At 40.2% G+C, this 24,979-nt stretch overlaps 1 protein-coding gene across 3 annotated transcripts in view; it reads left to right on the top strand.

Annotated features, from left to right (window-relative positions):
- The window catches only part of DIP2C (disco interacting protein 2 homolog C), a 310,433-nt gene extending 285,454 nt beyond the window's left edge, over positions 1-24,979 (top strand). For 2 of the 3 annotated variants that reach the window (XM_054273407.1, XM_054273406.1), the window contains exons 34-38: positions 11,987-12,044; positions 13,612-13,686; positions 14,627-14,801; positions 16,586-16,709; positions 21,433-24,979. In XM_054273407.1, coding sequence (XP_054129382.1) covers positions 11,987-12,044; positions 13,612-13,686; positions 14,627-14,801; positions 16,586-16,709; positions 21,433-21,685 — 685 coding nt within the window. In that variant the 3' untranslated portion in view covers positions 21,686-24,979. The remainder of the gene's footprint in view (positions 1-11,986; positions 12,045-13,611; positions 13,687-14,626; positions 14,802-16,585; positions 16,710-21,432) is intronic. The other variant, XM_054273408.1, reaches the window with a different exon arrangement.

Below are 24,979 nucleotides of genomic sequence, written 5' to 3'. Positions count from 1 at the left end.
TATTTTATTCTGATTACCCTCTTTATTAAACAACAGTCTGGAGCTGTACAAAATAGGTGTCTTTTCCCATGTGGCCACTGACATCTTGGACTGATGCAAATTAATGTAGCTCTTTAAAAAAAATACCTTGTATGTACTTAGTCTGTCATTAGCACACTCAATTTCTTAGAAGTCATTTATCTGTTGTACTAAAAATAATAAGCAAATCTTACTTTTTGTTTTGGATCCCAAGAGCATTCAGAGTTCTCTGAACTTCCTTCAGACTTGCTCAGACATTGTCTCCCTGGCAAAGCTGTTCTCAGATTGGCAGTTCTGAATCTCATTCCTCAAGAAAAGAAGGGAGCACTTGTAGCATTTCAAAGAAATGAGAAAACAGTTACTTAGGATTTATTTTTATAGATTGCTTGTACACTGAGCCCCGTCTCAAATCTGGGTTCTGTCAATAGAAATCAGTGAAGGCTTTGGCTTCATTTTAATATATTCCAGCATTTCAGACTTCATGCAGGAGCAGAAAAATAGCCTTTTATTATGGCTGTCAATTGTTTATCCTTCTCTGCATTTTGCTGAAACTTTCATGTTATATATTGTTTGGGGTAATACCAAACAGCAAAGCCACAGGAGATGTTTTCCCTTATTCTCAACCACTTCTCCGTCCATCTACCTTGAAAAATACTTTTATTAAAGGTTTACCACAGGAAAGAACTCCTTAGCTGAGTTGTTAGTGAGCTGTAGCCCCAGCAGTGCTCTGTAGCACAGCCAGGGTGTGGAGGGGAACATTTTATACTCACACAGGGGGAGGTGTGTCAGAAGGACACTTGCCAATAGCAAGTCAGTGACAGTGAGATTGTCACCTTTTGTGCAAATTTAATGCATTCATCCTATTTGAAAGCCATTGGGCAATGGTAGCAGAAGAGAAGCTCTGAGGATTTCTCCCTTGGTGCTGGGGGGAGCAGGGCTTTTCCAGCTCCTGCAGTGGGTTACAGCACACAGAGCCCAGTCAAGGTTAGAGAAAACCAAAGTCCTTAGTGTTCACTGTGTGGGGTCCAGAGGGGTGGTTAAAATCCCTCCCTGCCCTCTGTGACACCCAGCCAGCATTTCCCTTGCTGTGAGATTCTGGAGGCAGAGAGCATGGATTGTTTTGGGGTGTAATATTCCACATACCTGGTGAACTGTTCAAAACAGACCTCCCATGTCATTGTTCTCAGAGGGCTTTAGATGCAATAAGCTCATTTTGCCAATGGAATTGTCAAGTGCTACCTCCATTCCTGTCACCCTGAGCTTCAGGGATATTCTCATATGGGTGGCTCCAACTCCAAGTTCCACACATCACCCATAACATTTTGTAATTTTGTGCTGCTTTGTGCTGCTTGGATGTTTTTCTGTTATCACAGAAACAGTTTTTTCATGGAAGTGAAAAGATTTGCACCCTATGGAGTTGGTAGAAGTAACTCAGCTGAGAGAAGGGCCTGAGGTCTTTAAAATAAAACCTGAGTTCCTCAAAGATTTACAAAAGGAAATGATGCAGTTTGGTTTTGAGGACTCTTTGTAGAACTGCCTGGCTTTTAGGCATTTTGCCTATTAGCTTTCAGAATGTTATTTGTGAGTATAAGCTCTTTGTCATGGTACTGGCAAAAGCCTCCTTCTTCTTCATGTTTTTCCTCAGGAGAAGATACAGTCTTGGCCTTTCAGCAGTATTGTGCTTTCTTTCTGCCATGCAAACACTGCTGTCTCAGAAATCCCCCTGGTGTTGTTTCTGATCTATGGGAAACAAATCTCCCAGAAAGAAAAGTTCTTTTGGGCTGATAAGCATCATGTGAACACTCAGTGCTGGCTCAGAGAACTCTCAGCCTATCTGGAGAGGAGCAAAGATTCTCTCTTGCTGTTCTGATTGCATCAGGAGAACTTGTTTAATCTCTGTACATTGAATAGTCAGTGATTAGGAATAAAGCTGATGGCCTGGGAAACTGAAGAGGAGCAAATAGTTTTGAAGAAATTGTACTATTCACCCATGAGGATCCAGAGTTATAACCAAATTTGTAAATATACCTTTTAAAGGGCTTTGAAAGCTCCCTCGTGTTTCCAGACATAGCACAACTTCTGGGCAGGGCAGAAGAAAGGGAGAAATGTCCAAGAACAAGGGGGGTGAGAGCCCTGCAAAGTAATTTTTGTGCTTTCCAAGGCAAGATTACTTGTCACTGAAGTATTTCCTCCCTTGACACAAGCCCATTTCTTCCTTGATAAAATCATTTTCAAGAGAAAAGCTTATCATGGTTTTAGTGGAACAGGACAATAAGAGTTGGCTCCCAATATGGTTTTTGAGAGAGGATGTGGTTTAGCATAATTAACTACAAATCAAGAAATTCCAGTTCTATTTCCCTGGATGACTTAGAGGAAAGAGAATACTGTCCTGTGTATCAAGTAAGACAAAGACAAAGGGAAAACAAAAAGCTGTAGCTGTCCAGGAAGGTGGGTGTACTGCAGTTGTACACTTATTGTATTATTGTTTGCAAGCAGCATTTGCATGTCATTCTTCCACTATGAGTAAAAGAACTGGATGGAAAATGGTTCCGTTTTTTTTACAAGGCAGTTTTGAGTGTAACAATAATTTTGCTGAAATTGCAAAATTTTGAAATTACAAAATCACATTAAAATTCTTGGGAATTTCACTGCTTATTACATTTCCAACTTACTAAAATACACCAACATATTTATTCTTGAAGAGTGTCTGACACTGTTAAAAAAAATGATTTTCCATTTCCAAGTGTCCTGAGTTTCTTTGGTGTTACAGGTCCTTCTCTTTCAATTATGCTTCTCATGGAAGTTGGAAATAGATAAAACAAGCTGGCTGCTCAGATTTCTGAGGAAGACTTTTTAAAATGTCTTCCTTTTTTTGTTGCCTAAAGGCCATAATTCTTTCTTTTTCTCTCCCAGACTTTGCCATGAGTATAGCTGCACAGTTACAGGAATGTCATAATAAAATGGAATTTTAATGCTTCCATTTTTTATGCAAGTAAGGTGTATTAGTTATTTCATTTTTACCGATAAAGTATTCTGAAACAATTTGCTTTCCTTCATTTTGGTATATACTCTTAATGGAATGCTAAATACTGATTCTTTAAAAGTGCCAAGTGATCAGCATAGGGTACATTTGCTGTTTCAGCAGTGGAGGAAAATGTGCAGCTTTCCCACATTGCTGCCTTAGAGGGCATTTCACAAGGCATCTGCTTTGGAAAGGGAAATAATGAATATATGTACAATTTGGAACAAGGCTTTGTAGCCTCTGCAGCTCAAGCCACAAACTGTGCTGTGCTGTAAGAGATGGAGCTTCCCATGTGCTCTCCACCCCCCTCTCTGTTCCCCTCTTCTCCTGCCAGCCTTTGCAGGAGGACAGGGCCTTTGCCATGCCACACACTCAGTTTTTGTGACAAATAATTCAGCACAGGGTGCTGTGCTGCCAATTACATGAGAGAGCCTCAGGCACTCACTTGGCTCCTGTTGTCAGTGAAATCTTTGGCTGAAGGAAAGCTGAAGGAATGGTTGGGCTTGGGAAGGAAAGCTCTGGATAGTAAAATCATTCTTTATTTATATAAGGATACATTAATTTGGTTAGAGATGTGATACCCTCTTAAATGGCTCCTTTCAATGGATCTTAACATGTTGCTTCAAGCCTAACTTGTCCTATTTAGTATGGCATCTAATGGAAGTGTCTGTGAGCAGAAGATGAACTTGAGTAAGCCAAGAGTCTCAAGAAGCTCAGCCCTGGTTCCCAGGGAGTCTCCTGTGACAGGACTGTCCCTTGTCAGGGCCTGCAGGCGAACAAGGCTCTGCTGCTCATGCATTGCTGCCCTTTCCTTCTGAGTGCTCACCTGCATGAATCTATTTTCTCACTTGAGAAAATAGCTTCATGTGTTGGTGTGCCATGCACAGGAAATGTCCCTGGTTGTTGTTAAGGAGAACTTTGTGCAGATTCTTTCTCAAAAATGAAGGTTGAGTCAGCTAATGGTGGGAAATTTGGATGTTATAGCAAGAGAAGGGGACAGCTTAAAGAAAATTACTTGATTTCAGTAACTCCACCTTTGATTACATGTGGGAATGTAAAACACGAATATTTCATTAGCAATGTTAAAATAATTTCCATCATTTGTTAACAACAAATAAGCTAATTCCATTAGCTCAGGATGTTTTTAGATCCCAAGTTCATTATAATTAAATTTTTCACTGTATGTGAAGTCTCTTTAGAGATTAGGACTAGGAAGACAAAGGGTTACATAAAATAGAAAAAGCATATTGCATTAAAGAGAATTATCAGATCTCAGCTGTGATTATGAAAATGCTGTAAAAACAATTAGTAATAAACACCATGTCCTGGGAGGTTTGTAATCTGAGTAAAAAGATAACAGCTGTGAGCAGCTTTATGTCTGGTTTTGCAAAGCTGAATCTGAAGTACAGAGAAAGGTGATGCTGCACCTGATGGTGCTTGAGATGCAAGGTGGGAGACCAAATTCTCCAGAGTCCTGGCCCACTGCATTCTCTTGAAATAGCTGTATACTGTGCTTTAAACAGTGTCCAAGGTAATTTAAACAAATTTAATGTGTGATGGCAGCTGAACATTTTAAAGTTGAAAGCAAACATAACCTTTTCACATATTCCCATAATCTTTTATGATAAAATTGTTATTGCTTTTTTAATCTGTGAAGCTTTGAGTGTTCCCTTCCTGCCCCATTTTGATTTGTTTGCAGCTTTCTGAACTGTCTTAAATAATTGTGTAACTTTTTCTGCTTCTTTGTCCAGCCATCTGAAGGATTGGAAGCTCTGAGCTTTTGACCTCAGGGAGTTTGGCACATGAAGTGTAATTTAGGTCTGTAGTGAAAGATTCCTTTGCATTAAAGGAAATGATTTAGTGCTAATTCTTGTTGATTATCAAATTAACAGGATTAAAATATGTCCTAAGCATACAGAAAGTTTAATGGTTCCTCATTCTGTTGGTTAAAGTTTGCCTAAATCCCAAAGCCCTTTTTCAGTGTCAGTTGTATTTATCCATTATTTGAATATATCATGGGATAGGAGAAAATCTGCTCTGGGGAAACCAGGATGGTTCAGGGAAATGTCTTAATTATCTACAGTTTCCCTTCAGCCTGTGTTCAGCTGTGCAATTTTCCTACTTTTCTGATTTGCTATTTGAACCTGCCTGTCATTTTGAAAGGCAGAGCTTATGTTCTTTGGTCTATATTTCCATTCTTTTGGTTGAATGAGCTCACTAACTTGTTAATTCTGGAATTGTTTATGTAGAAACTTTTTATTATTTGAGTATGGAGAAAATGCACTGACAGTCCTGAGTGCCAGAGAGCCCTGACCCAGTACAGACCCACTGTTACCTATAGAAAACAAGAAGAGGCTGCAGCAGCCCTGTCCCACCAGGAGCCAATCCAAGCACCATCTGAGACTGGACATTGATGCCTATCTGAAAGGTGTTGTTGATGGCAGTAGTTCTCAATGATTTGAGTCAGAACTGGGAAATCACTGTGCTCTGGATGTAGCCATATAAAAGGTCTCTGACATTAAATGCCTTGCAATTTGGTTTTGGTTACAGTTTCTAATGAATTCGGTAGTTGGCTCCTTTTTTCACCGTAAAAGACTGTTGTGTTGAATTCCTAAGAGTCAGTTTGGGCAGATCCTTTTCAGCTTCAGGAAGAAGAGTTTTCAAAGTGGTCAAAATACATTAAGTTTTTAATTTTTGCTCATGATGTGGGTGAAATAATTTTCAGTTTGGAGAGTTAATTCATTTAATTTCAAAACAAAATGCACTGAAATATTAACCATAAATAACCTCTTTTTCTGACCTGCCACATTTTTTTTTATTCCATTTACAACTTCTGTACATATTTAACTTCTTTTTTCCAGTTTAATACAGAAAAATTTTCAAAACATCACTATCTTGCAGGATAAGAAAATATCCACTCTTCCCCCACAAGCTTAACTTTTAATGTAGGATGATGGTCAGTAGATAAATGTAAGAAACAGGGCTGGAATGAAACCAGAGACCATTGGCTGTTGCTTTCAGCCACTGAAACTCTGTGGGCAAGGAGGGGGCTTGAATACATTGGGTTATGTGTTCATCACATCCTGTTTGGCTTCCTCTAGGCTTTGTTGCTGGAGGTTTTCAAGAGTAGCATCATCCAAGAACAGATGCTGAAAGAATTAGAGTGCCAAATAGCTAGTGTGAAAAAGACCAAAGATTTGGGCTTCCAAGCTGGCATGGCTGTGGAGTGACATGGGTGTGAGCTGTGCCATGCTGTGAGAGCTGTGCCATGGGTGTGAGCTGTGCCATGGATGAGAGCTGTGCCATGAGTGAGAGCTGTGCCATGCTGTGAGAGCTGTGCCATGGGTGAGAGCTGTGCCACGGTGTGAGAGCTGTGCCATGAGTGAGAGCTGTGCCATGCTGTGAGAGCTGTGCCATGGGTGAGAGCTGTGCCACGGTGTGAGAGCTGTGCCATGGTCTGGTGTGAGAGCTGTGCCATGGTGTGAGAGCTGTGCCATGAGTGAGAGCTGTGCCATGGTGTGAGAGCTGTGCCATGGGTGAGAGCTGTGCCACGGATGAGAGCTGTGCCATGAGTGAGAGCTGTGCCATGGTGTGAGAGCTGTGCCATGGATGAGAGCTGTGCCATGGGGTGTGAGCTGTGCCATGCTGTGAGAGCTGTGCCATGGGTGAGAGCTGTGCCATGGATGAGAGCTGTGCCACGGTGTGAGAGCTGTGCCATGGTGTGAGAGCTGTGCCATGGTCTGGTGTGAGAGCTGTGCCACGGTGTGAGAGCTGTGCCACGGTGTGAGAGCTGTGCCGTGCTGTGAGAGCTGTGCCATGGGTGAGAGCTGTGCCACGGTGTGAGAGCTGTGCCATGGGGTGAGAGCTGCTCCAGGCAGGAGGAGGGCTTGGTGGGAGAGGCAGGGAAATAAATCAGAGCTGCAGATGATGGGAGTGCCCAAGCCTGGCTGACAGAAGATGCTGGCACACAGGCAAGGAGGAAGAGGGCAATTACCATGGCTCAGCTTGAGGCAATGGCTATAAAGGAAAGACAAAAGTTCAAGATGTGGGGTTTGGCCAAGTGGTAGGGTAAAAGGCAATCTCTTCAAAAAGCAATGAGTTATATTGAAAGAGAACAGGAGCACTGGGGAAAAGCTCCCTTGAGTTGGATGTAGAGAGATAGAAATAATAAGAGGAAGCTGAGACTGGTTCATGCCAAGCATCACAGAGTGAAAAAGGTTCCTGGATTTGAAATAAATTCAGCTGAGAAATAAGGCCTGAAAGGAAGTGGAAGAAGGCCCATCATTTGAAATAATCTAACAGAAGTAGGCAAAGCACTCAAAAGTGCACTGCAGGGAGCAGCCTTTTTTTGGCAGGCAGCAAGACTTGGATGACCTCATAGCTTCTTTCCATCTCTATTAAAATCACAGAATCCAAACTCTCTCTGAGCAGCAGCACAGCCAGCTCTGAAGGATTGCCCAGTTTTGGCACTGCAGTCCTGCTCAGTACCACTCTGCATGTGCCAGCCCCTGCAGATTCCCAAGGCAAGAGTTGATAGCTCTGCTGACAAACTCTCTGATTAGCGAGGAGCACTAGCAAGTTGTGCAGTGTGTTTTGGAGAGTTTTCATCACCAAATGAACCAGATCTAAAATGGAGCATAAACAAAATTTTCAGTTTCAGAGAGACATGGTTGCTGCATTTTGATACCCCTTCGCTGCACAGTGATGGCAGTGCCTGGTTAGTTATAGCTGGCCAGTTTCTGTTCTGAAGTCAGATTTCAGCCCTACTATTCTATAGTAAGTGTTTGATTTAAAGTAGATGAAATATGTTCAAGATATTAAATTGTAGCAAGAAAAGAAGTTGGCACATACTGGGGGTGTAGCTGCATTCCCCATTAAATCCCAGGAACCAGACAGTTTTCTCAACTCTACAGCTCCAGTAAGAGAATTTTTTAAGAAAATGTTCTTAGGAACCAGTGGAAAAAATGTATGAAAAATATACTCTTCTATGCTGTTCTGTGTAAATATTACAGTTTCATTGTGTTTCATCCCTGGTTGTAGCTTTGCAACAATTCTTAAACATCTTCTGTCCCCTCCTCCAATCAGATAATTTAGTGGGGGAGAATCCCTGTGTCTGCCCCACATTGTGTGGCCCATTTCTGTTTTCCCTCTCAGCTTGGCTGCAAACCACCAGAAGGTGCAGAAGCAGCTTTCACACCCAAGGGCAGCATGTTTTGTTTCCTCCCATCCACTTGATTTTCAGGCTCTTTGCCAGCCTGGCTCTAGTGCCATGTTCCCCTCTGCCCTTCCCAGCAGGACTGGGCAGCAGCAGAAAGCAGCAGGAAGGCTCTGGGCTCACTTTGTGAGAGATTGTTTGCATTCCCAACAAAGAGCTCTGGAGCCCTGCTGAGAAACAGGGCCTGCCCTTCCTGGAGCTGCACTGCCTGGGAGTGGGTTGGGATTATCTGGGAATTTGGGGAGGGATTGCTGCCATTGTCCCAGGGAGCTCTGTGCTTCTTTGCCAGCATCACCTGGCTAATTCAGGGATGTTGTTTTTAAGGGCCTGATGGTCCCTGGGCTCTGCATTTTTATATTGCTACCCAAGCAGCCTTGATAGTGATGCTGTTTGCTCAAGAGGGAAGCGCAGAAGTTTTTGATAGTGTCTGCATTTTTCAGTGGAAAAAGGGAAATCTCTTGAGGAAGAGTGGGAACAATTGAATTATTTTATGCTGAGGCACAATAAAACTCATTTTAAAAATTATTGCCTAATGCCCATGATTTATTCACAGTATCTAGTCACAGTAGAGTTAATGAGACTGCTAAGCTCTTAAAATTAGGAATGCACATGAGAGTTGCTAACATCAGAATCTCATGTTTTACGGTTTTTTTTTTTGGAAATATCTTTGTGCAAAGTATTTTTTATTATTTTTGGATTTGTTAGAGGTTTAACAATGTGTTCCCCAATGAACTGTGAGCTTAGCAGAAACTTTTAAAAAATGGATCCAAGGTTTTGGGTGCTAAGAGGGCCCTCACAGAAAACCTCCAGGAAATGCTGTTTCTATGTTTAGTGCAGTGCCATGAAAACTCTGTAGGGATGTGAGGTGGGAAGCACAGAGTGGGAGAGGTTTAACAGAGCTGGAAAGTGAGAAGTTGCACCTTCTGTGGATCACCATGTGCTAAAAAATCAGGCAAGGTTAAACTAAACAGGTGGAGAAGGGAACTAGAAGAATACTCCAGTGCTAATAAGAACAAGATGGGAAGCACGGGTGCTGAAAGCAAAGAGGGGATTGTCTGATTTATCACTGTAGATTCTTTTCCAGTAGTCACACCACTGACCATCGAATCTGTTGCTTTATTATTTATGATTTTTCCTAGGCCTGTAGTCCAGCAAAACTCATGGAGGCACATCTTAATGACAGGAGGGGAGCAAAGGCCACCAGTATCTCTGGGCAGCTGGACAGTTCTGACCTACACTTGTCCTGCCCTGGAGGGTTTTCCTACTGTGATCCAAATAGAATTCTCTTTAAACCTCTCTTAAATTCCATAAAGTGCTTCCTGACCTTTGTCACTCTTAACAGTGCTTGTGGCTGAGGTTTTCTAAATTGTCTTTTTTCTAAGATTTTCTCAATTTCACAAATGCTTGTAAATAATAGGTAAATAACTTTCTTAGAGGAGGTACCAAGTGGATGAGATGATGACTGTTTCTTCCAGGAATAGCTGCCTATCTGCAAATACCTACTGAAAGATTGGAGATGTCAGTTGTTTGGAAGAACTCAGTTATAGGCATTCTCTATTTCCAGATGGATATGGATTTTACAGAACAAATATATATATACAAAGGCAGAAATATATAGGCACTAGTAGCGACTGGCTTTTGCAATATTTGATTTCATTTCAACATATACAGAGTTATTTTTAAAACCCTTGCTGAATACTCCTAAATATTTATGATTTGGCTGCCATTTGTGTGGTTGTGTGCCATTTCGTTGCCATTTGCTGCCACAAGTGTGGCTGATGTAGATGTACCCTTTATGGAGCAGCATTAATTTAGCCTTGCACACACATTCTAGAGAGGCTCCCGTGGCCTGGCTTTCTGCTGCCCTGGGTCTGTGTCCCTGCATGGACAAATGGATGCTGTGGCTTCACTGCTTTTGCCATCAATCCAGTGGTGGCTCTGCAGCTTTTCAGCTCAGCAGGAAATGTCAAAAACCACAGACGTGTGACACATGTAACACAACAGGGTAAACAAAGGCAGAATAACATCAATGTAACACACAGAGGAGGGAATTAGTGCTTTAGGCCTGGTCTGGGAGTTTTGTGGCAGTTGAACAAGTGTTGAAAAGTGATTCCTGTTACACGCCTTGTAGGTCTGGCTGCAGTGCCCAATTGTGCCTGCTCCAGGCAGTGCCCCTTGTTGGGCACTTCACATCCTTTTCCTCTCAACACAACTTGGAAAAAGGTCTGAAATTCCTGAGTGTTTGGGTTGTATCTTCCTGTTAGTGAGAGGAGCTGCTCACACTGATGTGCAATATCTCAGGGCTTAGCCCTGCCCCATTCATCAAGGTTGAGAGACTTCCCAGAACTGCAGATAAAACACTATTCACTGTTCCTGCCTTGACCTCAACAGTCTCACCTTTTATAGAAGACTCTTGGAGCAAAGAAATAGAGGAAAGAAAAAAAAAAAAAAAAGAGAGAAAGCTCTTTTTCCAGCTCCTTTCTGCTTAGGGTCTGAACCTGCCAAAGCTTTGTTCTCCAAAGGGACCTCTGGCTGAGGTCTCTCTGTGCCTCAACCCTCCTTTCCCAAAGTGAGCACTGCCATGCTCTGTCTATAAAAAGACCTCAAAACAGTCAGAAAAAGATCTATTGTGACTGCTCCTAATAGACTCAGCTTTATGCTCAGCCTGATGGGATCCAGGTCTCCACCCATCTGCTCCTGCCTGTTTTCGTGTCATCTGACGTTTCATCTTTACCTTTTACTTGGTTGGCTTTTGGGCACCTTGTATTGTGGGGTTTTGTCTTTCTGATGCACAGAGCTGGGGGGAGGAAAGAAATAAGAACAGCTCTTGAGACACAAGTCCAGATTTAGCTTGGTTAAGTGGATTATGGATATTGTTCAAAAGCGGGAACTTTAAGGTTTCCATGGTTGTTGGAACTTTTAAGTTACTTGGGATGCAGGAATAAGTAAATGTTACCAAATTTTCTTTGCCATGTACTGGCTGAGATCATCAGCTGTTTTAGAACTTGGGAGTCTCTTTCATTCTAACCTGCTGAGTACTTTTCTAAGGTTAAATGACAAATTTCCTTCCATACCATGATACCACTGAAGGAGAGATGACATTCCAATTCACTTAGTGGGGAAATAACTTATCTAAAAAAGGAAGAGAGCACAAGAAAGTCACACTCTGAGAATGGATCTGATCTCAGCAGTAATAACATTTTTCATTAAATTATTTTTTTTAAATATTAAAATGTTTATCAACCACTGTCCATTGAAAATAATTAAAAGATTGCAAATGCAGATTTCAAGCTGAGGCCAGGTTATGAGTTATTTTGATATGATTTTGATTTTAGCTGTCAGCTACTTGTGGAATGTGGTTGCTCACTCAGCTCACATGCTTTTGTGTCTGTGCCCTGGCTTTTATGATGTTCTTGTGGGAAATCAATATTTTAGATCCCTCTTGTGCGTGGAATTCCATTTACAAAAGTCTATCAAAAACAAATAGAAGCCACCAACTACATTTGAAGAATTTATTATTTAAGAAAAAGTTCACACACATCTTTTTTTCATTATTTTCCTTCTGTAAATTTTGACTAATTTTACACATTAGGTCTCATTATGTTCCACATAACAGGATATACTCTTGCAAAAATAAATTAAACTCTGCAACCATTAACCATTCCTTTCAGAAATAAATGTTAATAAAAAGCAAATAAACACAACTGTGAATTATACATATTATTTTACAGAGTTCGTTTAGTCGAAAGAGGATCTCCACATAGTTTGCCTCTCATGGAGTCTGGAAAAGTAAGTACTTAAAGAAGATTTAAGTGTAACTTTCATGGTCATATTTTCAGTAAATATCCATTTCTGTTCATTTTTACATGAATGTAGGACTGTGGAAGACACCATTAGCTGTGCAGATTGATGTCCTTCCTTTACTGTTGAGGTTACAGCATGATGGCAGCAACTGATGCATTACTGCTCTCTCAGAACCTGTGCCTTGCTCTTTAATGCAGAAATCAATTCCCTCTTTTATGCAAAAAGAAGGTTTTTCATTCTTGAGGCAGCTGACAAATGGTGCAGGCAGTGCCATGGATGCAGAGCCCACCGCAGTGGGAGCTGGTCTGAGATGGCCAAAGCTGAGCTCGCTGGTCACTGCAGAGGGACTGTCCCTGCTGGGGCATCCTCTGGGGACAGGGGGAGGACAGAGGGGCAGCCTCTGGTGCTCTGGGTGCTCATCTGAAGCTTTCTGTGCACGGCCTGCAGACATTCATGCTCAGAGGATGCTCCATTTTCTGTTCTAGGCCTCAGCATCCACCTCTGTAGGTGAATGTCCATTGCATGAGGACTTTGGCAGGTGTGAAAAATGCCAATCGCTTGTTTTTAAAATTTTAAAACTTTAATAGTAATAAAATGGTTATAAAAATAGTAATACAATTAGAGTAATAATAATTTGGACAGATTGAATTAGGCCAATAAGAGACAATAGAGACAAAGAGTTACGGATGTCCGGGTACGTTTTTCTGGGCAGCGCGAGCCCAAAAAAGGACACCCATTAACAGAGGATTAACCCTTAAAAACAATAACCTGTTGCATATTCATACACTTCATGCATGATGGATAAATTCCATTCAAACACAGGATTCTGTCTGATCATCAGCATCTTCTCCCTCTTAATCCTGACAGCACCTTTGAGGCAGGAAGAAGTTTGTTTCTTCTGATAAGAGAGCAATAAGTTCTTTTTCTCTGAAAGATTCAGATGTCCTGTGACTGCTATCTCAGTATGAGTCCCCTCTTTAAAAAAAGTATCTTACATAGCATAGTTTCTATTTTAACATTTTTTATAACCTAAAACTATATTTAACACACTACTTAAGAGTATTAATACAGCATTACTTTCTAACACAACACATATAATATTCATTTTAATATTTGCAAAAAGCCAATCATAAAATACATGCATTTTTCACAGCAGGTCATTATTCTGGGAGACTGCATGAAAGCCTGTGGCTTTCTCCTTGTTTTAGGCCAAAGGTTCATTGGGGTTTTTCCTATCCTACTATGTGTTCTCATAGAGACAGGAGCTATTTAGTCAGACTTTTGTTCTGCAGGTGAACATTTCATTTCTGAGGAGGTTATTTGATGGAACAGCATTCACAAAGAGAAGCAGTTTTGTCATATTTCCCAATTATCTCAGAATTTTTCATATCTGTGGACTATTTTATATTTTTTGCACTATAAGTCTAACTTGTTAAGGATTGTTAAGGATTTCTTGTAGTTTGTAATGAAGGTTCTTTGGGGACAAAGCATCAGCATACAATTGCATAAGGTGGTACCTGCTTTCTTACTGCCTCATGTTTTCTTTCAATAGATCCTGCCAGGAGTGCGTATCATTATTGCTAATCCAGAAACAAAGGGACCCTTAGGAGATTCTCATCTTGGTGAGGTGAGTCATGAGAACCTCAACTTTGTATGCTCTGGACTAAATTCCAGAGACAAAGATATTGTTCTGCATGCTAATGATTTCCTATGATACATCTTATCAAATGCCCAGTTAGGAAAATAGTGAATTTTACTGATGATTATAAAGTGTGGATCATGATATTTGTGTCATTATTAAAATTGTTATCAAATTGTTTCTAAATAATAATACCTCAAGATAAAAAAATGAAAAAAAATCTGGTTTTCCTAACTGTATTTTATACTTGGTGATCCGCTGATTCTGGTGGAAGCTTACATGAAAAGTAAGTTTATAGATTAGTCTAATTTCAGCTAGATGGTTTTCTTGTGCTGTTCTCCATAATCATTGTGCTTCACTGCACTGAAGTACTCTCATTAGCTGAGCTGAGCAAGACTATATGTTTTTCGAATTCATTTTGTGCTTCTAGAGTGATAAAATAAATTATGTTATTTTCAAGCAGTTAAAAATCTAGTTAACAAAATGAAGAACATGTTTGATCATAATTAAAACCACAGTCTAATTTGTGAGTTTCTGTAAGAGTTCATTAATTTGAAATTGTAAAAATTTCCATGATGCTTCAAGTTTGATGGAATGAATCCTTCCCCATGGGGGAAGGTCCCTGGCCTCACTCACCCTTTAAAATAATTTGTCTGTCTGGTGTTCATGGAGGATGCTCTGCGGGGGTTAATACACTGAACCAGGAGTGAGGAACATGGCATGGCTCAGAGCTGCCCTGCAACTTCAGAAAAAGTGGATTGGAGTCTCTGTGCTAGAACTGGGTCAGTTATGGGTTCAGAAACTGTGTTAAAAGACATTTTTAGTATTATCTAGTTATGACTAAAAATATTTGCATCAAGAATTTTCAATAATGCTTCATTCTCAAAAGCTACTTTAATTAATACCAGTATAATTGCTTTTAACTTAGATATGGGTTCACAGCACTCACAATGCCAGTGGGTATTTTACCATCTATGGAGATGAATCTTTGCAATCAGATCATTTTAACTCAAGACTCAGCTTTGGAGACACACAGACTATTTGGGCAAGGACTGGTTATCTGGGGTTCCTGAGAAGAACAGAACTCACAGATGCAAATGGAGGTAAGAGGTTTCTCACTATCTAGGTCTGTGCAAATAATTTGAATTATTTGGAGGGTGACACCGCCCTTCTGGTACCTAATATGCTCCATCTGTGAAGCCTGTAAAACTGCAGAGAAACCCTTAGTTAAAATAATCAGAAAATAAATCAGAGGGCAAGATTTCCCTACTGAAATAGCTGCTTTTACTTTGTTGTACTTCAGGTACTATAAATCCCTTCCACCAGTGACCTTTTGGCACTGCTAATATACCCAGTGCTTCGGCTGGAAAAATATGAAATACAGCTGAAACTGCCATCGTTTGCTTTGGCAGTTGTGTCCCCAGGAATGCATTTGTGCAGGTGGAAAAAGCCTGGTTGGAGTCTGAGCCCTGTCCCTCCTGTGACCAGCAGCTCTGCTATAAAGCTAATCACAGGATCTGTCCATTCCTCAGATTTTCCTGTTTTACCCCAGAGGGTTTGGTGCTTGTAACACAAGCAGTAGCCTGCAAGAGAAGCTATAGGGTGTTTGGGTTTCTGTCAGGAAGGTACAGGACTTCCTTGCTTGTTTTAATGATGTTCCTTGTCTCTTGTACACATGTTAGTGAACCAGTGCTGCCAGGCACACAAAGGCTGTGCTGGGGAAAATGTTGGTTTTGGGTTTTTTTCCCTGTGATTTTTGAGGAGCACAGTGCCACGAGTGGCTGTGGCTGAGCTGACCGGGGGAGGCTGTTGGCCAGGTAGGGTTTCCAGCAATGCTGTGAACACCTCCAGGAGTGATCCCATGGTATTAGAATAGCTGCTTCTCAGCCAAGAAAGAATTCATCAAATCTGAAAACATTTTAGCATTCCCTGTGGATTAGGCCAGGTGCCATGTCCTTATAATGGTGCCTTCTGAAGAGATTTACTTTGGGCTGCATTGGCTTTTTCCCTTTCATGATAGCCCAACACTGAGAAAATCCAGGATTGTCTGAGGATATTGCAACTTAATCAGTCAAATAGTTTAGGTACTCTCCTAGCAAAGAGTTGCTCCATTCTCCTACTTTTAGCTCCTAGTGCAGAAAGTTCTCAATCCTTTATTAGGTAGATCTCATATTGTCATTACAACACCACCACACAACTATCCAAATCCAGGCAAAAAAGTTTTCTGCTTCTAAGTCTGTTAGCAAATATTTTTTTGTGACTAGCATGTAATTATTTATTTTCAGCCTAGTGTCTTTTAAAAAGTGTAATTTCAGCCTCATTTATTTCTTCAGTAGGTAAAAAATATAGGCTATAAAAATGTTATGCTTAAGTTACCTGAATAAGCAATTTACAATCTAGCTAGAGCATGTTTTTAGTTTATTGATAAACACCTTTGTAATAGATTAAAGGCACTTGTAGTGACCATCTCAAAGCAAGTGGAAGAACATCAGCCACACTGTCAGGATCAAATCTGTTCTTTCTCTTTGAAAAAACAGAAACAAGGAACCTATTGTCTATTCAGAGTGCCTTAAACAAAAGGAATGTGTTCTGCATCCACCTGGGAGAAAATCAGGAATTCTGCCACTGTCTTTGGATAAAGATTTCTTCCTTTGTCTTTTTCAAATGGAAATAGTGTTTCTGCCTTCCTTTCTTCTGTTTTTTGCTCTGCATTGCACTTCAGTAATGGAAAATGCTCATTAGTTCAGAAATCACTTCGGGGTTTCAGAAATTTGAGGATAACTTATGCTGTACTTATTTTACTTAGTTCTTAATGGGAACATTTCTATAATTTAAAGTACTGGAGAATAGAATCTTTCTCTTTTATTTTTTTACCCCTTTCCTGCAGAGCGCCATGATGCACTTTATGTGGTGGGTGCATTGGATGAAGCCATGGAGCTGCGAGGGATGAGGTACCACCCGATCGATATCGAAACCTCTGTCATCAGAGCACACAAGAGCATCACTGAATGGTAAGGGCTATAGAACACCAGGACTCTCAGAAAAAGCTGAAATATCTATAATGTCTGGGCTTTTTCCTTGGATATTGCAATTGATCCAGGAAATGGCCTGTTGGGATGGTCACAGGATTTATAACCCAGCTGCAAATGTGTCCTTAGGATGAAACTTTTCACAAAAAGACTTAATCAGAATGGACTGATTTCAGATAAGTTCATTCAGTATATTTCTTTTTCTTTTCTTCTTTTTTTTAAGGAATAAGCAAGCAAACATTTCAAACAACTGAACACACTAATAAATTTTATTAGTGAACACCCTGTTATTTTTGAATTGGTTATTAATAAATGAAGCAGTGATCAAATCAAGGTCACAATGGAAATTGAAGCAGTAAATCAATGAGTTAATAATAATGTTGTCTTAATCAATGTATCATCCTTAGATGTACACAGCAGGAAATCATTTCTTGAGGCCGACATGAGCACAAATTGCTTTTCATTATTCTTGCATCAGAAGACTCGGTCAGGTTGTTGTTTTGTTTTGCTACAACCACAGCTCAGCTATTCACCTTTCAGCCAAAATGAATCTGTTGCAATAGCCAGAGCAATTTAGTGCATTTTTCTTTTCAGTCCTGGTTGCAGAGGTGTGGCCTGGAGCAGGAAGCTTAATAATGAATGAAGCACAGCAGCTGAACTGGTCTTTAGTAAAAGACTTTGCTTTTTTCTTAAATATCAGTTAAAATGAATACAATTAGTTGCTTGGCTGACTGTAACTGAGATTTTGCCTTATTGCTTCCTCCCTTGAGTATCATCACTGCTGGAATGGTTTTGTGCCAGACAGGCATTACACAAGGAACTGGGTTCTGTGCCTTCATATAGAACAGTATGAACATTTTATGAATGTCATGAAATTCCTCTTGAAAATGTGTCAGATCAGTACCAGCAGTGGATGGAAAGGTTTCAGAGCAAGCTGTTTAAGGAATGCTCTATTATAAGATGGCCATAGATTGATAAATTGCTGTGCTCAGCAGTATCTGTTTGTCAGAGGGTGGTGTCCCCTCAAATTACGAGCTCACAGGCAGTGAATAAAGCAGCCATATCACACTGCAGAAATTGCAGGGTTTCAGTACCAAAAAATGCTTAAATTATGTTCCTGCTTCCAAGATTGCTGAGAGCACTTTGAGGATCCTTTTTGTTCCACAGTCATGGAAGTCCTGAGTGAAAAAGTGGCAACTGGAAAAGGGTTGGGGGTAGGCTGGAACAACCAGAGAAAAACACCACTGATAATTCTCAGTACCTTAACTCTTCCCAGTAGTTGGGTGATTGTGTACAAGGCACAGGAGTGAGAATTCAGGAAACACTCTGTAATGTTGCTACCCTTTGCCCAAAGGCCAATATTTAAGGCCAGTATTTCAGGGCTGTTTTTCCCTTAAAAAGAGAGATTGTTAATGAATTAGATGTGTCTCAGATGTGATCCCTGCAGAAAAGGGACACACAGTTATTCTGAGTGACAGCATTTGGTTTGCTCACAGTTCCCAGCCTTTTCCTAACAAATGCTCTGCCAAATAGTCATCATGGAATTTTTATTCACAGTCCTCGTCCTGACTGTCCTTGACTTCTCACTCGTAATTTTTTCAGCTTTTCTTAGAGACCCTTGTTTTGTCTTTGTGAAATACCTCTTGACAAAATAATGGTCAGCTAACTCATTATTATTATTATTATTATTATTATTATTACTACTACTACTACTACTACTACTACTACTAATAATAATAATAATAATAATAATAATTTGTGTATCCGTTTCTGTGGACAGGGGCATGAGCCTCTTTTCTTGTTTCAGTTACAATGCCCCAGTAAGGATTTAACTGATCAATTCCTGTTGCACACAGAAGGTGCTGGGTATGTCCAGTTGATAGATTGTAAAACACCCTCAGAGAAATGCAGCTCATTCCGTAACACTGGGCACCACTGAGGGACTCAGGATGTGCTGACTGACATGTGTTCCTGCTGGGCAGCTTCTGTCATTGAGGATCAGATCTGAAAGGTCATTTAAAATATTTCTTGTCTTTTAAGATACTTTAGCACAAAATCAACAGCCTCTGACTCTGGACCTTCTGTGTCTTAAGACATAACAAGTGAAAGAGTGGCACAGTCTGGTTTTGTTGTGATGTAAACACACACTGTGCATTTTGAAAGTGTTTCTAATACCACAAAATGTGGCATGTGCTTTAATGTATGTGCTTTAATTAAAGCACATGGTTGACTCATTTAAATATCAAAGTCTCAAAAGAGGAACAGAACAGAGCTTCCTGGAATTTGCTTAGAAGTGGTTTGTATACACAAAGCTACACAAGGTATTTGGAGAAGAAAACAATTAGGAGCTTCTTTCCCTGGAGGTGTTTTGACAACTTCCTTGTTTTTCCTGTGGCATTTGGTGATGTGGAAGCAGCAGGAGGGGCCATTCCCAGCTCAGTGCTTTGGCTGTTTTGCATCCATTGGGTGTGACTTGATTATTGTGACTCAGTTATTTCTTAAGGAAAGGTCAGCCTTCCTGGTCCCTAGCTTTTTGTTTTGAGTTTTTTATTCATCAGGGCTAGAAAGTTGATGCATAAGACAGACACAGTGGCTAATGTAAATTCATCCCAACCAGTAAGAACATAAAGAGCAGTATTTCCTTTTACTTCCAGTGATCACCACTGAGTTAGAACCATGACATATGAAATGAGTTTTAAATTAAATTGAAGCCTCTTGGGAGTGTCACTGATTTTAGGACTGAATAGAAGCTTCATGAAAGTTTTGGGAATCAGTTTCCTGAATTCAGACAAACTAATTTATTCTAAACCACATTTGAGGGACCTGCTCCTGAATCTTGCTATTAATTGCTTTCCCAAGTAACAGGCTTGCAATAGTTTCCAGGCATGGTTTTAAATGCTAACTCACACTTCAATGAAATCTCTCCAGTTTTTTTTTGTTAAAAAATATATAATACTAATTTAGATGTTTGTACAGCAATCGATAAAAATTCCAGGACCTCTCTGGAGATGGTCACCTGTGCAGATTGATACTTTATTTTGCTAATATTCAGCATCAATCAAAACTTACTAGAATGTCTGTGAAAACATAATTACAAATGAGAATTCATTTCACAGCAGTACTAAGTTAAAAGGGGCCTTCTCATCCTTGCTTTGGCTGCTCATTAGTTTTCCAGATCAATAAGCACATAAGAATTCAATCAAACAGTATTTTGGCAGGATCTGAATTTTTTTTATAAGAGTTAAGTACTTTTCTCCTAAAATCCATTCTGTCAAGCATCAACACAGAGCACATTTTCATAGCTAATTTTTGGGTAAGTAAGATATGTTTCCACAGTACATGGATTTTCAGAGCTGTCTTAGGAGGCTAAAACAGTGCACTTCTGTCTCAATCAAGCATTGACCTTAGGGTAAGAAGCTCTTTTTGAAGATGGTTTATGTACATAATATATTCTGACTTTCAGATGCTTATGCTCAAGACAGTTCTGAGAAATTATCCCGGATTTTATGAGGTAAAGGCGAGTAAAGTACAGGGCTTGATGTGTAGACAAACATGTGTAGAATAATAAATATTATTATTTATTCTGTGGAATAAGCTAGAGGAATAAGTGTCATAAACACCTGCAAGGAAGAATGAGATTGGTCTTTGTGGCTCAGCTGTGCTGACCTCCCATGAGATGCAAGAGCCTTTGGAGACTCTGGAGATGCGAGGAGGAGGAGGATGGAGGGAAGCTGTAAAACTACTCTGGGTCGAAGCATACACCAGACTTAGATACCCTCCCAGCCCCCATATTTGAAGAATAAATGCATTATCCTTAGCCAGAAATGGTCCCAGGTAGCAGAACCCAAAATTTATCTGCTTTGGCTCAAGGGCTTAACCAAAACTTTGGGGTCTTTCAAAGTTCTTTTAGCAAAGAGGAGATGCTGGGGATAATGGTGTTCCCTTGATGGTCTCAACTGTTAATCAGGAATGTCAAAACTCCTGTCCCCTTAAACCCAACAGAAATAAAACAGCCAAAATAAAACAGATGGAGACACAGCCTTATTTGTGTGGAAACCAATTGGTCCAGAAGAATTGCAGCTTTTTTGTGCTGGGCTCTGACCTGCCTGGACAGCAGCCAGCCCAGTGCCGAAGGCGCGTGGCCGTGTTTGCCGAGCAGGCATGGGGAGGAGGCTCCATCCCTGGGCACCCCGTGAGCCTGCACTGTGCCATGTGCCTTCCCAGGGCTCCACACCCTTCCTGGCAGGAGCTATCCCACTGAACTTTCAGCTCAGACCATGCTCCTGCTGTTCTTCTTGCTGCCTCCTCTCTTAAACTCCTGGGTTTTTTGGGCTGCTCTTCAAAAAGCCCCAGAGGAGGCTCCTCCACACACACATCACTCCATGAACACAGCAGAGCTGTGGCACTTCCCTGGCTTCAGAGGGAACCATGTGCTGTCCTACTGCCTCCTTCCATGGCTGGCAAGTTTCTCTGAAGTTCAGCCTAATCCTTAAAATGGCAACAGTATTAAAGAGAGAGCTCACGGGGCTGTTCTGCCCCACCTGCAGTGTGCTCTCTCTCGCTGTGTATAATTTGTCCTAAGTACAGGGAAAGAGCCCCAGGAGCTCCAACAAACGGTAACCAAGGTGCAAGAAAAGGGATAAAAAATTAAATGGGCGAAAAAAACCCCAAAACATTACTAATATTATTTTTTCTTTTGTTGCAGTGCGGTGTTTACCTGGACAAATTTGTTGGTCGTTGTAGTTGAGCTGGATGGATCTGAGCAAGAAGCTTTGGACCTTGTTCCTTTGGTCACCAACGTGGTCCTGGAGGAACACTATCTGATTGTAGGGGTGGTGGTGGTTGTGGACATTGGTGTAATTCCTATCAACTCCCGTGGAGAGAAACAACGTATGCACCTACGAGATGGATTTTTGGCAGACCAGCTAGATCCCATCTATGTGGCCTACAACATGTAGTCTTGTACCTTAAAGCTTCCATAGACTTTACTATAGATGTATAAAATTTTTTTGTGTCCACTAAAAAAGTGTGCAGATAAGATACTGACACTCATCAGAATGGAACTGTTTCTATTACGACTTTTCAAAGCAGTCACGATTGGCAGGAAATATAATGTGAAATGTTTTCTTTTACCACTAAATTTTAGAAAAGAAGGACTATGGGGTAAGGCCCTTCAGTGTGTTGGAAAAGCCCATTTTAAACTTTTTTTTTTTTTTGCTTATTGGACAATACTGCTTTTTGAGTAAATGTGGCTTTGTATTTTACATTAAGTAAGCTGAAGTAGATTTTTTTTTATTCTGCCCTCCAAATGGATTCTTTTAAAACAATTTGCATACTAATACAAATAGTTGTTTCCTTCATTTGTTTTAATATGTCATAAAAGGCTGATGAATACAGATCCATTACTAACTTAAGCCATTTTAGATCCCACATCTTAGGAAAATACGTAGTGGTACGAGGAGAAAACCCAAAGCAGCACCTTTCAATTAGAAATCTTGCAGCTTTCTGTCAGAGATGCTGAAAGCCCAAAGGCCAAAGAGCCTTTGCTGTTAGCGTTAGAATGGAAGAAATTTATAAATAAGGTGTATTTCGGCAATGAGCTTGCAAATATCTTTGTACTAAACTAAAAAGATAAAATAAGTTAACTACTTCTTCTGTAATTATGTACAAAACGTTTAATTTATTTTGATCTCTTTAGAAGTATAAAAGAGAAGAAACATTCAAGAATATTAAACTCTTGAAATGTTTGCTAATATAAAAAACAAAGTGTTGTATTATCTTGAGTGGATAGTATCACATCAAATATATATATATGAAATATAAATTCACTAATGACAAAAGATTTTAAAGTTTAAAATGCAGTACTTGTCACTTGCATGGTGTCTCCCACTGTAGATAATCAAATGTTACTCACAAATTTTTTGGAAAAAGAAAAAAAAAGCAATCCTGGATTGCTAAGTATCCCTGTCAAAAAGAATCCTCTAGATACCAGCAAGTGGAATTATTGCTGCCTTTAAGGCAGTGAATGAATTTAAGACTAAAAATGCACTACAATAATTTTCTTTTCTTTGCCATGGAGGCAACAATAAATATTCGTGCTGGCATGTGCATACACTTGTTAGACTTAGAAAAGGCAGGTTGAGGAATAGCACTGTTGTCTAGCTGCAGAACTTTGTTGCACAATTTTTTTCATTGTTTTAGTTGGTGTTTTTACTGCTATAAGGAAAAATTTCGGGGTTTTTTGCACAGAGTTATCAATTTGCCTCTCAGCTAGGACACGTAGCTCGGTGGCCAACGCTTCCAGTTTACATTTACAGGAAACGATTGTTCCGGTGGTCTTTAATTTATTCCTTAACGGAGAGGAGCCAACAGTCACTACCACCCTTGGCACGGGTCGTGCATCTGCTAACTGGTCCCTAAAGCATTAAACCATCAGAGGAATGGTTTAATGTCTAGTCCCTAAAGCATTACACCATCAGAGGAACCCATCTGCCTGGCTAAGGAGCCGAGGAGTCCCATGGTCTCCAGCCTGAGGCCGTCACGGGAGAAGAGTAGGAGAACATGCATCACAGCTGCCTTCATTTTACTACCTTTGGAGAAAAGAGGGGTTTGATTCCCCAGTTCTGTTGTCTTCCCTGCCCCCCCACGCCCCCTTTTTTAAAGCCTTCCCCTTCCTTCATGTGGTTGTAACTGAATTGACCTGTTTGTGATCGAGAGTGGGATTTACCAGCTGCAGTCCAAGAATGCTTTTCTTATTTGTCCCAAATGACGTTCATGTGCTGGCTCTCATTACCGGATATGCATGACTAAGATTGTTGCAGGGCAAATGTTATCATGTTTATATCACGTTTAAGGGAGTCTCGATGCTGGGTGTTAAAAATCTTTTTAAAAGGTAGGGACGTTTTAGTCTGCATGTACAGTACAGAGCATCTCGCCACGTCAGACGCGTTTTCTTTCAGGCCATCTTTTCCGCCCTCACTGTCCTGTGAATAGCCCTCTTCCTGCTCTGCAGACCAATCCCATACTTTGTCAAATTCATTTTCTGCTCCCTGAAAAGAATAAAATCTGTTCTTAATGGCAAGTTGTTGTAAGGTTTCAGACAAGATGTTGATTGATTACAAACATAATTGCAGTGTGTGAACTAACTTGTGAAGTCCTGCTGTCGCTGATCTCAGTACTGCAAAACAAATCTCGCTGTCGTTCAAAGCATCACTTTAACCTTCACGAAGTCAACTTTGCATTTGTAGAGAATAAAAGAACTGCAATGCAGTTGTGAAACGCAGTTAATAACAGCTCTCTTCTGCAACCTGTCATCTGTGGTTGTTAAATCCTGAGTTAAGAGAAATGATAAACTGAGTTTCTGGTTTTGTTGTGCAAGCAAAAGGAAGGAAACATTTAAGCACCATCAGACTGAGCAATAAAGAAGGATTGTTCTGTATTAGAAACTGTACTGTAGATAAACCATTCATGAGAATGTATAAAATGTTTGTCTTGTGACCTTGTGCTTTTGGAGTCAGACAAAACCATGTAATCAACTCGATGCACATGCACAAAAAGAGAGGGTACACAATGAACATTTAAACACAAAACTAATCAAACAGGAGCAGATTCCTCATGGTGCTTGTTTATTATATATATTTAATCCTGCTTGACACTTTACCCAAGGGAAGACTGTCCCTTTTATCAGTTGAATGTTAGCAGCGTTATTTCATAGAGTGTGGTGACTGGTTAGAGAAATTCATGTAACTCAGCCAATCACAGATTCAAACAAAAATTTTTATGTGCAAAGGACAGCAACCTTCTTGTATGTTAAACCACCAGTACGCTTTGTACATCTGTGATAACGCCTGTTTTATATTCAAATGAACAAATAAAAGCTTTTATTTTTGTTGCTCTGAAAATATCAGTTTCTTAATTAGTCATCTAAAATGGAGCTTCCGAGAGCTGTGGATGCTCAGTGGAGGAACATGGAGAGCTATACTGTAATTTTATTTTGTTTACCTCTCTTGTTGCATAATTTATTAGTACAAATCATTATACTTTTAACAATGTTTAAATACTGGTGTGGGCATTTATTGCTGAAAGACTTTCATATGGCAACAAATGTTTTTTGTGAAATGTTTTTTTAATTCTTTTTAATATATTCAAATATACTGTTCACATTTTTGCTGAAAGTGTAAAGATTATTGTAAGCTTGGTAACATTTTGTGAGAAGCAATAACAAGCATTAGTACTGTAAAACTCCTCAAATT

This window comes from Melozone crissalis, unplaced genomic scaffold (assembly GCF_028551555.1).
Source record: "Melozone crissalis strain CALT ecotype California unplaced genomic scaffold, PUWL_Pcris_2 ptg000016l_1, whole genome shotgun sequence".
NCBI lineage: Eukaryota > Metazoa > Chordata > Aves > Passeriformes > Passerellidae > Melozone > Melozone crissalis.
This window is presented reverse-complemented; position numbering and strand designations above follow the sequence as displayed.